We start from the raw sequence: 13734 nt of genomic DNA, 5'->3' as shown, positions 1-13734 counted from the left end.
ATGCCTCCGCAATCTCTCCAGCTACTTCCTTCAGAACCTGAGGGTGCATTCCATCAGGCCCAGGAGATTTATCCACCCTCAGACCATTAAGCTTCCTGAGCTCCTTCTCAGTCATAATTTTCACTGCACATACTTCACTTCCCTGACACTCTTGAATATCCGGTATACCGCAGACGTCTTCCACTGTGAAGACTGATGCATAATATGCATTCAGTTCCTCTGCCATCTCTGCATCTCTCATTACAATATCCCCAGTGTCATTTTGTATTGGTCCTATATCTACCTTCGACTCTCTTTTACCCTTTATCTACTTAAAAAAGCTGACAATTGAAGTCAGAGCTAAAGTAAAAGCAAAAGAGAAGGCATACAATGAAGCAAAAGCCAGTGGGAAGACAGAGGATTGGGAAGCTTTTAAAAACTTGCAGAAGGAAATGAAGGAGATCATTAGGAAGGAAAAGATGGATTATGAAAGGAAGCTGGTGACTAATATCAAAGAAGATACTAATGAAGACATTCTGACTTGAACTGAAACACACCATGTGGGTATCCCTTATCAGGCTGACAGAACCTCTTGTCTGTTCCTTTCAATATGGAATCCCCCTCAACTCCGCATTCCTCATCTTCTTCTCTCCCTTCTGCACCATGGTGGTCCCAGGTGCGACGGTGTGGCAGTCAGATGGGTCGATTGGTTCATTGATTGAGCTCCAACGAGTGCACTAAATAGACTGAACTTTGATAAGTTGGCGCCTTTTGTTTTTTTCCTTATATACATATTTTGTATTGCCTAATACTCTTCTAATTTTAGTAAACTCTTTAAAGTGTATTTCATAACGGTATTTGTTGTGGGTTTGATACTCGAGTTTGCGAGGCATAAACTCGATTCTCACAGCACCTGCGTGTATGGGAGGTGGGTTGGTGAGTTGCTGGAACTCCGTTTCCCCTAGACATATACCAGCCTTTTGGGTAAGTGTTATATATACTACATCTACTGCTCTACTTTCATCAATGTGTTTCGTCACATCCTCAAAAAATTCAATTAGGCTCATAAGGCATGACCTGCCTTTGACAAAGCCATGCTGACTATTCCTAATTGTATTATGTCTCTCCAAATATTCATAAATCCTGCCTCTCAGGATCTTCTCGATCAACTTATCAACCACTGAAGTAAGATTCACTGTTCTATAATTTCCTGGGCTATCCCTACTCCCTTTCTTGAATAATGGAACAACATCCGCAACCCTCCAATCCTCTGGAACCTCTCCCATCCCCATTGATGATGCAAAGATCATCGCCAGAGGCTCAGCAATCTCCTTGCTCACCTCCCAAAGTAGCCTGGAGTACATCTCATCTGGTCCCGGTGACTTATCCAACTTGATGCTTTCCAAAAGTTCCAGCACATCCTCTTTCTTAATATCTACATGCTCAAGCTTTTCCTTCTGCTGTAAGTCATCCCTACAATCGCCAAGATCATTTTCTGTAGTGAATACTGAAGCAATGTATTTATTAAGTACCTCTGCTATCTCTTCCAGTTCCATACACACTTTTCCACTGTCACACTTGGTTGGTCCTATTCTCTCACATCTTATCCTCTTGCTCTTCACATACTTGTAGAATGTCTTCCAAGGCTTTCTCATGACCCCTTATGGCTCTCCTAATTTCTTTCTAAAGCTCCTTCCTGCTAGCCTTATAATCTTCCAGATCTCTATCATTACTTAGTTTTTTGAATCTTTTGTAAGCTCTTTTCTTCTTGATTAGATTTACAACAGACTTCATACACCACGGTTCCTGTATACTACCATCCTTTCCCTGTCTCATTGGAGCATACCTTTGCAGAACCCACGCAAATATCTCCTGAACATTTGCTACATTTCTTCCGTACGTTTCTCTGAGAACATCTGTTCTCAATTTATGCTTCCAAGTTCCTGCCTGATAGCCTCATATTTCCCCTTATTCCAATTAAACACTTTCCTAACTTGTCTGTTCCTATCCCACTCCAATGCTATGGTAAAGGAGATAGAATTGTGATCACAATTGTCTTTGTGTCTTTAATGAATACTTTGTTTCAGTATTCACCAGAGAGAGGGACTTGGTGAATGTGAGCACAGTGTAAATCAGGCTGGCATGCTTAAACTTTGATGAACATTAGAATGATTTTCCAGACATCTTAGTGCTGAACAGGATATATCCCAGGTTACTATTAGAAACTAGAGAAGAGATTGGTGCATCTTTGGTTGTGATCTTCGCATCTTCACTGGCCAGGAGTGATACCAGAAGACTGAAGAATGGCAAATGTTACTCCATTGTTCAAGAAAGGTATTAGGGATAATCCTGAGAATTATAGATCAGTAAGTTTACATGAGTAATGGGCAAAAAATGAAGAGGATTCTTAGAGACAGGATTTATGAGAATTTAGGGAAGCATAATTTGATTGGGGATAGTCAGTACGGCTTTGTGAGAGGCAGGTAATAGAAAAGTACAGCACAGTATTCTGGAGTTATGCGAATATAGTAGCAAATACTAATTCAAGCAAGAACCAGTGCAATTCTTCAATGTAAATTGCAAACAGTACAATAAACTGAAGTAGTGACCTTTGTAAATAAACAATACTGTTTGTGGCACACAGGCTGGCTCACAGACTAAGAGATATGGTTCATCATATGGTGATCATGTGGCATTTGCATATGCATTGGCCTAACATTAACACAATAGGGTTGAGTTAATTGGCCTGCGTCAATTCAGGTAACCATGGGTTTAAATCATTTGCACTATTGTAAACAAGCTCAAAGAAGCTTGTAGTCCAGACTGATACTGTCATTTAGCACATCTGTTAGCAGATCTATCAATAGTTGGCCATCCGGCTCTCCATCCTCAGACTTTTTTAGAATATGTGTTTACTTAGTTTCTCCTAACAAAGCTGTTTGAATCTTCAATGTGTTTCCACGGTAAATGTGTACCTCAAAGGAACCATTTGCCAACTGTTACGAAGGTGAAGCGACTCTGAGGGGCCGAAGGGTACAAAGTCACCCCCTCCTTTTTGAGAATCGCAAGATCGCTATTATTTCGGGTCTGAGACCCATGAAATGAGAGAGAGAGACACAGAATACACAACCAGGTGGAATGTCTCCTGACATAAGCAGAACAGAACCACTGATTACTGCCATTGTCTCTTGGAGAAGGAATTGTGTATTGAGTACTGTACTATTCATTGAAACCCCTCAGGGGACAACCAGAGTGGTCTGGTTGAGGGATTGCATCATCCCAACCTGATTGACATCTGAGACCCCGTGAGTGAGGATAAAAGAGGGGTCTGGGGAACACCCCTCAGACACACCAGGAGAAACGCTAGAGATCCAGTGACAACGTTTTATAGCAAAAGCCGGTGAGAGCTCGTGTGCGTCCTCCCTTGCCTGGGTGGCGGGCTCATCACGGAAGAACGGTTTAGCTAAAGGAGAGATCACACTTGAACGGCCACACCAACGAGACACCGGCAGACCGAAATCATAAAGGAAGGTTGGAAAAACCCATAGCGGTAACTGTTCACATTCTCCTAATCTCTCTCTCTCTCCAACAATTGCCACACAGCAGTCCCCAACGGTTGCAGCCTGTATGAACTGAATGAACTTTATATTTCCATCGGACAATACATTATCCCCTAGACAACGATAGAGCTTATTTCTTATTGATTATTATTATACCCACACTTTTAGGTTTAGTATTGATGACGTATATTATCTGTATATTTGCATTGATATTATTTTTGTGTATTTTTACTAATAAATACTGTTAAAAATAGTATCATCAGACTTCAACGGACGTCTCTATCTTTGCTGGTAAGTGACCCAGTTACGGGGTTCGTAACAATGTGGGGCCTCGTCTCGAGATTTTATACCAAATTGGAGGGCCAGTAAATCGGGCTTTTAAGTCCAAACTTGGATCTGGTTGTGCGGGTAACCAGATAGGAAACCAGCAAAGATGGACATAGACGAATTTATAAAAAACCCAACTCTGGAGGTGCTAGAGGCTGCCACAAAGTCGGACTTGATAAATATTGTGAAAGGACTAAATCTCGCAGAGGTGAGGTTGTCAATGAAAAAGCGGGAGGAACAGAGGGCCATAACTCAGTATTATATTGTGAAGAATGTGTTTTCGGCTGAGGTATTGGAAAATATCCCTGAAAAGATACCAGCTAGTGGGACGGCTCAGCTAGAGTTGGAGAAATTGAGGCTGGACGCGGAACAGAGGAAAAGGGAGTATGAGCTCCAGCTAAAGGAGTTAGAGGTGAAAAGGGAGCAGGAAAGAGCTGAAAAGCAGAGGGAACATGAAATTAAGTTAAAACAGCTGGAAGCAGCTGAAAAGGAGAAGGAAAGAGCCAAATAAGAGAAGGAAAGAGCTGAAAAGGAGAGGGAGTATGAGGAGAAGGAGAAACAGAGGAAACATGAACTGGACATGGAGAAGTTCAGGCAAGAGCGAAGCGCTCAAGGGCCAGACCGAGAGGAGAGGTTTAATGTTAGTAGGGAGTTTAGGTTAGCACCTCCGTTTGAGGAGATGGATGTTGATAGTTATTTCTTTCATTTTGAAAAGGTGGCAGTGAATCAGAAGTGGCCCAGAGATCAGTGGGTGGCATTGTTACAAAGTGTGTTAAAAGGGAAGGCACAACGGGCATATGCGGCATTGTCCGTGGAGGAGGAGGAGGAGGAGGAGGAGGAAGTAACAGAGGCCATTCTTCAGGCCTACGAATTGGTACCTGAGGCCTATAGACAAAAGTTCAGAAATTTAAAGAAAGTGTGGAATCAGATGTATGCAGAGATTGCCTATGAGAAGGGTGTGCTCTTGGATCATTGGTGTACAGCAGAAATGATGGAAGAGGATTTTCGGCATTTAAGGGAGTTAATTCTGATTGAGGAATTTAAAGGTTGTGTTTCGGATGATATCCAGATGTATTTGAACGAGAAACCGAATAAGTCCATATCCGAATTTGCTAGGTTCGCAGATGAATATGTCCTAACCCACAAGACAAAGTTTTCCTCAAATAAGAGTTACCAGAAAGACTGTGGGAACAGTAGAGAAAGCCCACTGGCTGAGGCAGAGATTCAGCCGGGAGCTAGTGGTAAAAGTAAGGAGGAAGAAAGGCAAGACGGCAGGAGGGTTCCTGGCTTGACCTGTTTTAATTGTGGAAAGGTGGGTCATATTGCATCGAAGTGCTTTGCTCCGAGGAAGGAGACAGGAAAAGGGAAAGCAGCAGTCCCTACAGGATGTATTGTGGTGATCAGTAAATCGACGAGAAAGCCCCAGGTAGATAGAATACGAGAGGGGCGTGAGAAATTTATTTCAGAAGGGACCGTGTCTGTGAAAGAGGGAGAAACACCAGTTCCAGTGCGGATCTGGAGAGATACTGGAGCTGAGCAGTCATTGATTCTAAGTAAGGTACTAGATTTTGGTCCTGAGATGGGAGAGGTAGCTTTGAGAGGCATAGGAAAGGGTACAGAAGCTGTGCCTTTGCATAGGATCATTATAAATTGTGAGCTGGTATCTGGACCAGTTGAAATAGGGGTGCGATCAGAATTTCAGAGAACTGACGTAGACGTCCTTCTGAGTAATGATTTAGCTGGTGGTGAAGTTTGGTCAGCAATGAAGCTGACGAGCCAGCCTGAAAGTATTGAGGACCCGCCCCTAGGTTCCAAGATCTCTCCCGCATGCGCGACCACTAGCAGCATGTCGAGAAAGGCAGCTGAGAAAGAGACCAGTTTAATTCAGGCCAGTATTGATTTGGCTGAGACGTTTTTACCGACCCTGTACCAAGAGGGGTTAGAGGGTGGTAAAACAGAGAATAGGGAGGTGAAAGAGAGTAAGGGAGAGGAGGTAGACCTACCCTTAGCCAGGAGGAAATTTATAGAGGCATGGAGTAAAAGTGAGAAACAGATAAGGCAGTTAGAAGGTCCAGGGTTGGACATGATTGATCTGTCTGGCTTGACAGAACTGTTTGAAGAAGTTGAAAATTTTAAAGGTGTTCCCGATAATGAAATGAGGGCAGTCCTAGATGAAAAGGATGCCATTACCTTGAAGGAGTCTGCTGGGTTGGCAGATGAGGTTGTTTCAGCCCACAGGGTTGAGTTTACTCCGGAAGGGAGTTGCCCAGAGAGTACCTGGGAGGATCAGGGGAACTTAGAATTTGAAAAGGGGACGGGTATTGAAAGCCTGGAAGAGGCAGATGTCCCGTTTGAGTGTGTTCAAGATGTGGATGCACGTGGTACTGAACCTAGTAATGAAACTCAGGAAAAGTCTGAGGTATCTGATTCAGTTAAAAAGGAATGCAGTCCTTGTGGGTCAGATGGACTTGGTTCAGTGAAGAAAGGGTTAACCTTGGTACTAATGGGAAGTGAGAATTCCCAGTTGTTTGTGTTCGGAGGTGTGTTAAAAATTAGTGAGGAGATAAAGGGTGGTGATGTGGATATTATTATTGAAGGGAAAGGGAAAAGTGTAGTTCCTAAATTGAATGAAGAAAATTTAAAGTCTGGATTGGTGTCAGAAGCAGTAACCAGGCTGAAGGAACAATGGCTTGTTAACATGGTGCCTGCAAATCAATTACAGTTTGATTTGGAATGTAAAGGTGCCCTACCCACTAATGTTATTCAAGGGTGTGCTGCGAAGAGGCAGAGTTTGAAATGTTGGTTGGACGAAGAGAGGTCGCTTGCAGATTTTAAACTGAAAACCAATAGAATGAAGGGTCCCGAAGATAAAACTAACGACTTGCTTAAAAATAAAGAATTGTGTGTAAGTTCAGAAAATGGGCTACGTGTGGAAAACATTGTTGAGAAAATAACTCCTTTGAAAGGAGCTTGCAAAAGCCTATTCCACACTGGTATGCAAGCTAACCATGTGGGAGTTAACTGGAAAAGGGGCGAGGGTTGACAGGATGCCATTTTAAATAACAGGATCCGGTTTTAAGGGATTTCGACAAAGCATGTAAATAATAAAGGCAACACCATGGAAGATTGACTGTTAAGTTTGAAAGTAAAATAAAGATTAGTATTTGCATGAACTTTTGTAATATACACGAAAGCTAAGATCACAACTCTTTAGTTTTGTTTTGCTGAAGAAAAGGAATAACAATAAGTGTTTCTTAAATTGGAGTCTGATGCTACAAGAATTTATTAAGGTCCAAGATATTAAGATATTAAGGGAAGTGACAATGTAATCGCTAAGTGTTTAGATGTTGAATTGAATGTATAACTGTATTACTCTGTAGTGAAAAAAAAACTCTTTTGTATTGTGTTAGATTCTGAAATCCTGTAAGACTCTGTATTAATTAATTTTTACCTGTGGCAAAAATCCTTAGAAGGAAGGGGGTGTTACAAATGTGGAGCAACTCTGAGGGGCTGAAGAGTACAAAGTCGCCCCCTCCTTTTTGAGAATCGCAAGATCGCTATTATTTCGGGTCTGAGACCCAGGAAATGAGAGAGAGAGACACAGAATACACAACCAGGTGGAATGTCTCCTGACATAAGCGGAACGGAACCATTGATTACTGCCATCGTCTCTTGGAGAAGGAATTGTGTATTGAGTACTGTACTATTCATTGAAACCCCTCAGGGGACAACCAGAGTGGTCTGGTTGAGGGATTGCATCGTCCCAACCTGATTGACATCTGAGACCCTGTGAGTGAGGGTAAAAGACGGGTCTGGGGAACACCCCTTAGACACACCAGGAGAAACGCTAGAAATCCAGTGACAGCGTTTTATAGCAAAAGCCGGTGAGAGCTCGTGTGCGTCCTCCCTTGCCTGGGTGGCGGGCTCATCACGGAAGAATGGTTTAGCTAAAGGAGAGGTCATACTTGAACGGCCACGCCAATGAGACACCGGCGGACCGAAATCATAAAGGAAGGTTGGAAAAACCCGTATTGGTAACTGTTCCCTTTTTCCCAATCTCTCTCTCTCTCCAACAATTGCAACACAGCAGTCCCCAACGGCTGCAGCCTGTATGAACTGAATGAACTTTATATTTCCATCGGACAATTCATTATCCCCTAGACAAGGATAGAGCTTATTTCTTATTGATTATTATTATACCCGCACTTTTAGGTTTAGTATTGACGATGTATATTATCCGTATATTTGCATTGATATTATTTTTGTGTATTTTTACTAATAAATACTGTTAAAATCATATCATCAGACTTCAACGGACATCTCTATCTTTGCTGGTAAGTCACTCAGTTACGGGGTTCATAACACAACCCAGATTATTGAAGTAAACGATGCCATACTAATTACTGAAATTGTATCGAATTATCTTCCTGTTATGTGAATATGTGTGACTCTACCAGGAAGGTCTTCAAGCGGATGTCTGTTTGTTGTGATAAATACTTATATAACCACAATTTCTCCAGGGACTTAGGTTACAGTCACAACTCTAGATTGACCACACTTGGGGCATTGTGTTCAGTTTAGGTCACCTCAGTACAGGAAGGATGTGGAAGCATTAGAGAGGGTGCAGAGGAGATTTACCAGGATGCTGCCTGGACTAGAAAGTGTGTCTTATGAGGATAGGCAAAGTGAGCTATTGCTTTACTTATTGGAGTAAAGAAAGGTGAGAGGTGACTTGATATGATGTACAACATGATGGGGGGCATAGATAAGTTGGACAGTCAGTGACTTTTCCCCAGGGTGGAAATGGCTAAAATAAGAGGGCATAACTTTAAGGTGATTAAGGGCAAGTATGGGGGAGGGGGCTGCCAGTGTAAGTTTTTTCCACACAGATAGTGGTGGGTGGGTGTAACGTGCTGCCAGTGGTGGTGGTAGAGGCAGATGCATTAAGGACAGTAAAGAGACATATAGATAGGCATATAATGATTAAAAGAATGGAGGAGCATGTAGGAGGAATGGGTTAGATTGATCTTGGAATAGGTTCAAAGGTCAGCACAACATTGTGGGCTGAAGGGCCTGTAGAGTTCTATGTTCTATGTTATGACCAAAATACAAGATACATATACACAATCTTTTTAAACCAGCTTTTATATTTTATTTAAATATGAGTAAATGTGACAGCAAATGAAAAACAGAAACACTTCATTTTGTGTCTTTACTCAACTTAAACTTTCAATTAATCCCTTTAGACTTAAAAAAGATATATAATTAATAAAATACATTTTCAGTGATCACTGTAGGTATCTTCAACACAAAACTGTGATTCTTTGCAAAATTTATAAGTAGTCTAAAAAGCATAATAAAGAAGAAATATAGATCAAGTTTTACAATTGATTTTCTTGGTATTTAATATTGCACTTTTGTTTGTATCCCTTCTATCAGTTTATGTAAACAGTTTCTTTAATCAAGGTAGCTACCTGATGATACATTTAGCAGATGAATAAAACACACAGGAAGAGGCACTTAATATTGTAACCTGGCCATACACAGTATCACTTGATTTGTATCAAATATGCAACAGGCATATATCCTTCTTCACTGTAGACACCCTGATTAGATAATTTAATTATAAGCATCATTTCACAATAAATAATAGCCAAAAGACAATACCAAAGGTTGGTCAGAACTTCGGACTTGAAATGGGTGAGGTATTCAGATCCTCATTCAACAGTGACAGATTTGGCCAGGTTTCGAGGAAAGTCAACCTGAAATAAATAATTCAATGTAATTAATAATCATCTATTTTAATAACATTTTCTTTCCTACCCAGGAAGAAACTAAGGCGAACAGTAAAAGGCTGATGAACTCTGAAGTCTTTGTCATCTCCAGCTACTTGAAGGAGAATCAGAAAGATGTTACCAGGTTTATTTGTTAGTTCTGGTGATGTTCCTGCCCTGCCCAGCTAGGGCCACTCTAACAATTAGGATAATTCACCATAGAGGAGGCCTAAAAAAGATGTGCTTCAAAAGGCAACATCCATCATCCAGGACCATCACCAACCAGGACATGTCCTCTTCTCATCACCGTTTTCAGGGAGAAGTTACGAGTAGGAAGATGCATGCTCAACAGTTTAGCAACAGCTTCTTCCCCTCCACCATCACTTTTTAGAGTGGTCCATGAACACGACCTCACTATTCCTCTTTCCCATTATTTATTTTATTTTTTTTATTGTAACTAGCAGTAATTTTTTTAATATCTTACACTGTGCAGCTGCCACAAAACACATTTCATGAAATATGTCAGTGATATAAAAAATGATTCTGATTCAATGCATGGGGATTCCTAATGATTAGATATGATTCCCATGAACAGAGGGTAAAAGTGAAGAGGAAGTTACATCATTTTGAACTGTCCTAGGGATATCCAATGATGTTTCTTTCACTACAGCCTGCTGGTCATGAACTTTTAAAGATTCAGAAGCTAAGACAACTCAACCAACTAACTCAGAACCTGCCACTTGCTTTATTTTCTCTTGGGCCAATGTAAACCTACTTGAGGAATTCAAATAGACATTCTTTTTCAGAAGCAATTTGAGAGTCACTAGTACTAATCTCTTTACCACCAAATTCTATACAAGTACAAACAATGGACTCTTTAACGAGGCAAGTATCAAGCAGAACCTGTTTATTATTCAATTTAAGCTTCTAAATTTTGTATTTTAAATTAGTATTTTGAAAAGGTACACATTTAAAAATATTTGGATCCTTTCATTTGAATAATATAATCATGCTATGTAGGTAGTACATCTTAAGAAGTAAAAGTAACTCACATCATATCCTCGAAGAACAGCCAAATGGAATGAAAGAAGTTGAAGAGGAATTACAGTTAAAATTCCCTGTAAACAGTCAACTAAATGTGGAATTTCAATAGTTTTGTATGCACATTTCTTACTCTCCTCATCATTCTTCGTGCAGAGTATTATTGGACGGCCCTAAAAAAAAGGAAGCACCTGTCAGAACCACTCAACAAATTCATGGTGACACAAACAAAAAAAAATGCAGTTAATTATTTCAGTCTAAAGAAGCAGTAGCTACTAAAATGCACAATGTACATTATACAGCACTTCCTGTCCGTGCATTTCAAACAAAATAATTTTGAACACCAAGTATTGCAAGGGTGATATTCATTTCTCAGGAACAGTTAACGTGCAAACAAGATCCAAATTTAAAATTAGCCATACAAGTTCAATTGCTACTTCAGCAGCTGTAATTTCAAAAGCTGTTTCCATTTAAATGATTTGAACAAAAGTACCATCTTATCATACAGTCTGAAAGTATGACTTTGGTAGCTGCATCTATAATTCTCCATCCTACTTCCTCTGCCTCTGCCCTTGGCCTCCTACAATATTCCAATCAGGCTAAATACAAGCTTGACAAATACATTTTTAATGTACTTAGAAGGTTCAAAAAAGTGACCATCGCGAGGGGTTACTTTTGTATGCACTTCAGATTCAGATTAACAAGTACTCCTGTTTACAACAAATCCAGTTGAAATCTGCAGCCGCAGACTCTGCAGTAAGTTACATTGTGTCAAGCTATTTTGAAGAAATTGCAATTTTTGGAACCAGCAAACTCAAAACTCTGACCACCCAGAGAGTGAGTGCAGGAGCTGAGAGAGTGAGCTGTTTCTTGCTAACAGTTCTTGTCTCAGTACTACTGAAACTCTGGCCTGAGGAGATTGTTGGACAGATAGGAGATGTAATTGACAATGCTGAGGGTCCTGCCTATATAGTGCTCTTGATAAATATCTCTGATGGGTGAAAGAGAGACGCCGATGATCCTCTCAGCAGTCCTTGCAATCCTTTGTATGGACTTGCAGTCAGATGCCTTGCATTCCCATACCAGACGTTGATGTAGCTGCCCAGGACACTTTTGATGGTGCTCCTGTAAAAATTGATTAGAAGGGAGGATGGGAGAAACCTCAATTGCCTCAATCTCTTCAGGAAGAGGAGACACTACCGTGCTTTCTCTACTGTGGAGCAAGGTGGTGTTACAGGATCAAGTGAGATCATTAGTTATGTGCACTCCCGGAAACTTGGTGCTCCTAACTCTCTCCACAAAGCAGCCATGTATATGCAGTGAGGAGTGGTTTATTAGAACTAACTCCTGCTTGAGTAAGGATCTGGACCTGCTGCAATTTGTCTATGGCCACAACTGGTCTACAGCAGACGTAATCACACTGGCTTTGAAGCATCTAGATGACAGCAATAGATACATCAGACTATAGTTTATTGATTACAGCTCAGCATTCAACCTCAGTACTAACCTACAAGCTTCAAAACCTGGGCCACTATACCTCCCTCTGCAGCTGGACCCTCAGCTTCCTTATAGGGGACCACAGTCAGTGTGGAACAGAGACAACCACTCCTGCTTGCTTACAGTCAGCATAGGCACACTTGAAGGATGTGTGCTCAGTCAGCTGCTCTACTCTCTGCGGGGCTCGGCACAGCTCAAACACCATCTGTTAATTTGCTGATGACACCACTGTTGTGGGCAGTATCTCTGATGGTGATGAGGAGTGAGACAGATGAGCTGATGGAGTGGTGTCGCAACAACAACCTTGCATTCAACATCAGTAAGATCAAAGAACTGATTGTGGACTTCAGGTCAGGACAGACTCTGAGAAGTGAGCAGCGTCAAGCTCTTGGGTGTCAATATCTAAGGATCTCTGTTGGGCCTGAACAGGGTGCACCAGTAGGAGCTTGAGGAGATTTGGTCTGTCACCAAAGACTTACAAATTTCTGCAGATGTGCAGTAGAGAGCATTGTTACCGGTTGCATCACAGTCTGGTATGAAGACTCCAATATGATGGATCGAAAGAGGCTGCAGAGAGTTGTAGACTCAGCCAGTTCCATCATGGGCACAATTCTGCCCACCACCCAGGGCATCTTCAAAAGAGGAGGGTCCTCAAGAAGGTGGCATTTTACCATTGAGGACCCTCATTATCTGAAGCATGTTCTCTTCTTGTTAGTATTATCAGGAGGTGGTACAGGAGTCTGAGACCCACACTTAACATTTTAAGAACAGCTTCTTCCCCTCTGCCATCAGATTTGTGAACAGTCCACAAACACAAATTTGTTATTCCTATTTTGCATTAATTATTATTGTAACTTTGTCATTTTTATGTCTTACACTGTACTGTTGCAGCGAAAAAAATCACTACATGTCAGTGATAATATACCTGATTCTGATTGTTACAGACTTCAGGATTCAGCATTGATACAGATCATTTAATAATCCTACTCTTACCATTAAAATCCTTTCTTGTCCTAACTTTTGTCCTTTTACATCCTATTCCCATTTTGCCTTGTATCATCATCAATTGGTATTCAACGTCTTCTACCATTTTGTCACAGATCTTTACTTTGTTCTTTCATTGCCTATAACTGACCTCTCTCATTCCAAAGTATTGCCTAATTATTTTTATCTCTTTCAATTATTTATGATGGAGTTAATTTGATCCAAAAGTTCAAATGCAACTCCTCCTATTGTGGTTGAAGAGGATAACATACAAAAATGAAAGCAATGCAATATCAGATAAGCTCCAAGAGAAAGTGGCAATAACTTTACCTGTCGAGCAGCGACCTGTTGCATAGCATTCTGACACTTTGTGTAGCATGAATCCTTCATAATAATCATTATAACAGGCATCAGCTTGTCAATTAAAGCTAAAGGACCATGTTTTAACTCTCCTGCCAAAATCCCTTCAGAATGCATGTAAGTGATTTCTTTGATTTTCTATTGACAGAACAAAAAAAAGATCATTACCATTCAGAGCAATCAATATTTTATATAAAGCTATATAATTAAAC

At 40.9% G+C, this 13734-nt stretch overlaps 1 protein-coding gene and 1 long non-coding RNA gene across 2 annotated transcripts in view; one reads left to right on the top strand and one right to left on the bottom strand.

The window, feature by feature from the left end:
- Positions 1-13734, top strand: part of LOC132405491 (uncharacterized) — a 40695-nt gene that overhangs the window by 23967 nt on the left and 2994 nt on the right. The window contains exon 2 of the long non-coding RNA XR_009515895.1: positions 9694-9785. This is a non-coding gene — a long non-coding RNA (uncharacterized LOC132405491). The remainder of the gene's footprint in view (positions 1-9693; positions 9786-13734) is intronic.
- Positions 8210-13734, bottom strand: part of LOC132405485 (glutamine--fructose-6-phosphate aminotransferase [isomerizing] 2-like) — a 47493-nt gene continuing 41968 nt past the window's right edge. Inside the window, exons 17-19 of the mRNA XM_059990320.1 lie at positions 13493-13660; positions 10693-10854; positions 8210-9628 (exon numbers count right to left, since the gene is read on the bottom strand). Of these exons, the coding sequence (XP_059846303.1) occupies positions 9584-9628; positions 10693-10854; positions 13493-13660 (375 nt within the window). The 3' untranslated portion in view covers positions 8210-9583. The remainder of the gene's footprint in view (positions 9629-10692; positions 10855-13492; positions 13661-13734) is intronic.

This window comes from Hypanus sabinus, chromosome 15, assembly GCF_030144855.1.
Source record: "Hypanus sabinus isolate sHypSab1 chromosome 15, sHypSab1.hap1, whole genome shotgun sequence".
NCBI classification, from domain to species: Eukaryota; Metazoa; Chordata; class Chondrichthyes; order Myliobatiformes; family Dasyatidae; genus Hypanus; species Hypanus sabinus.
This window is presented reverse-complemented; position numbering and strand designations above follow the sequence as displayed.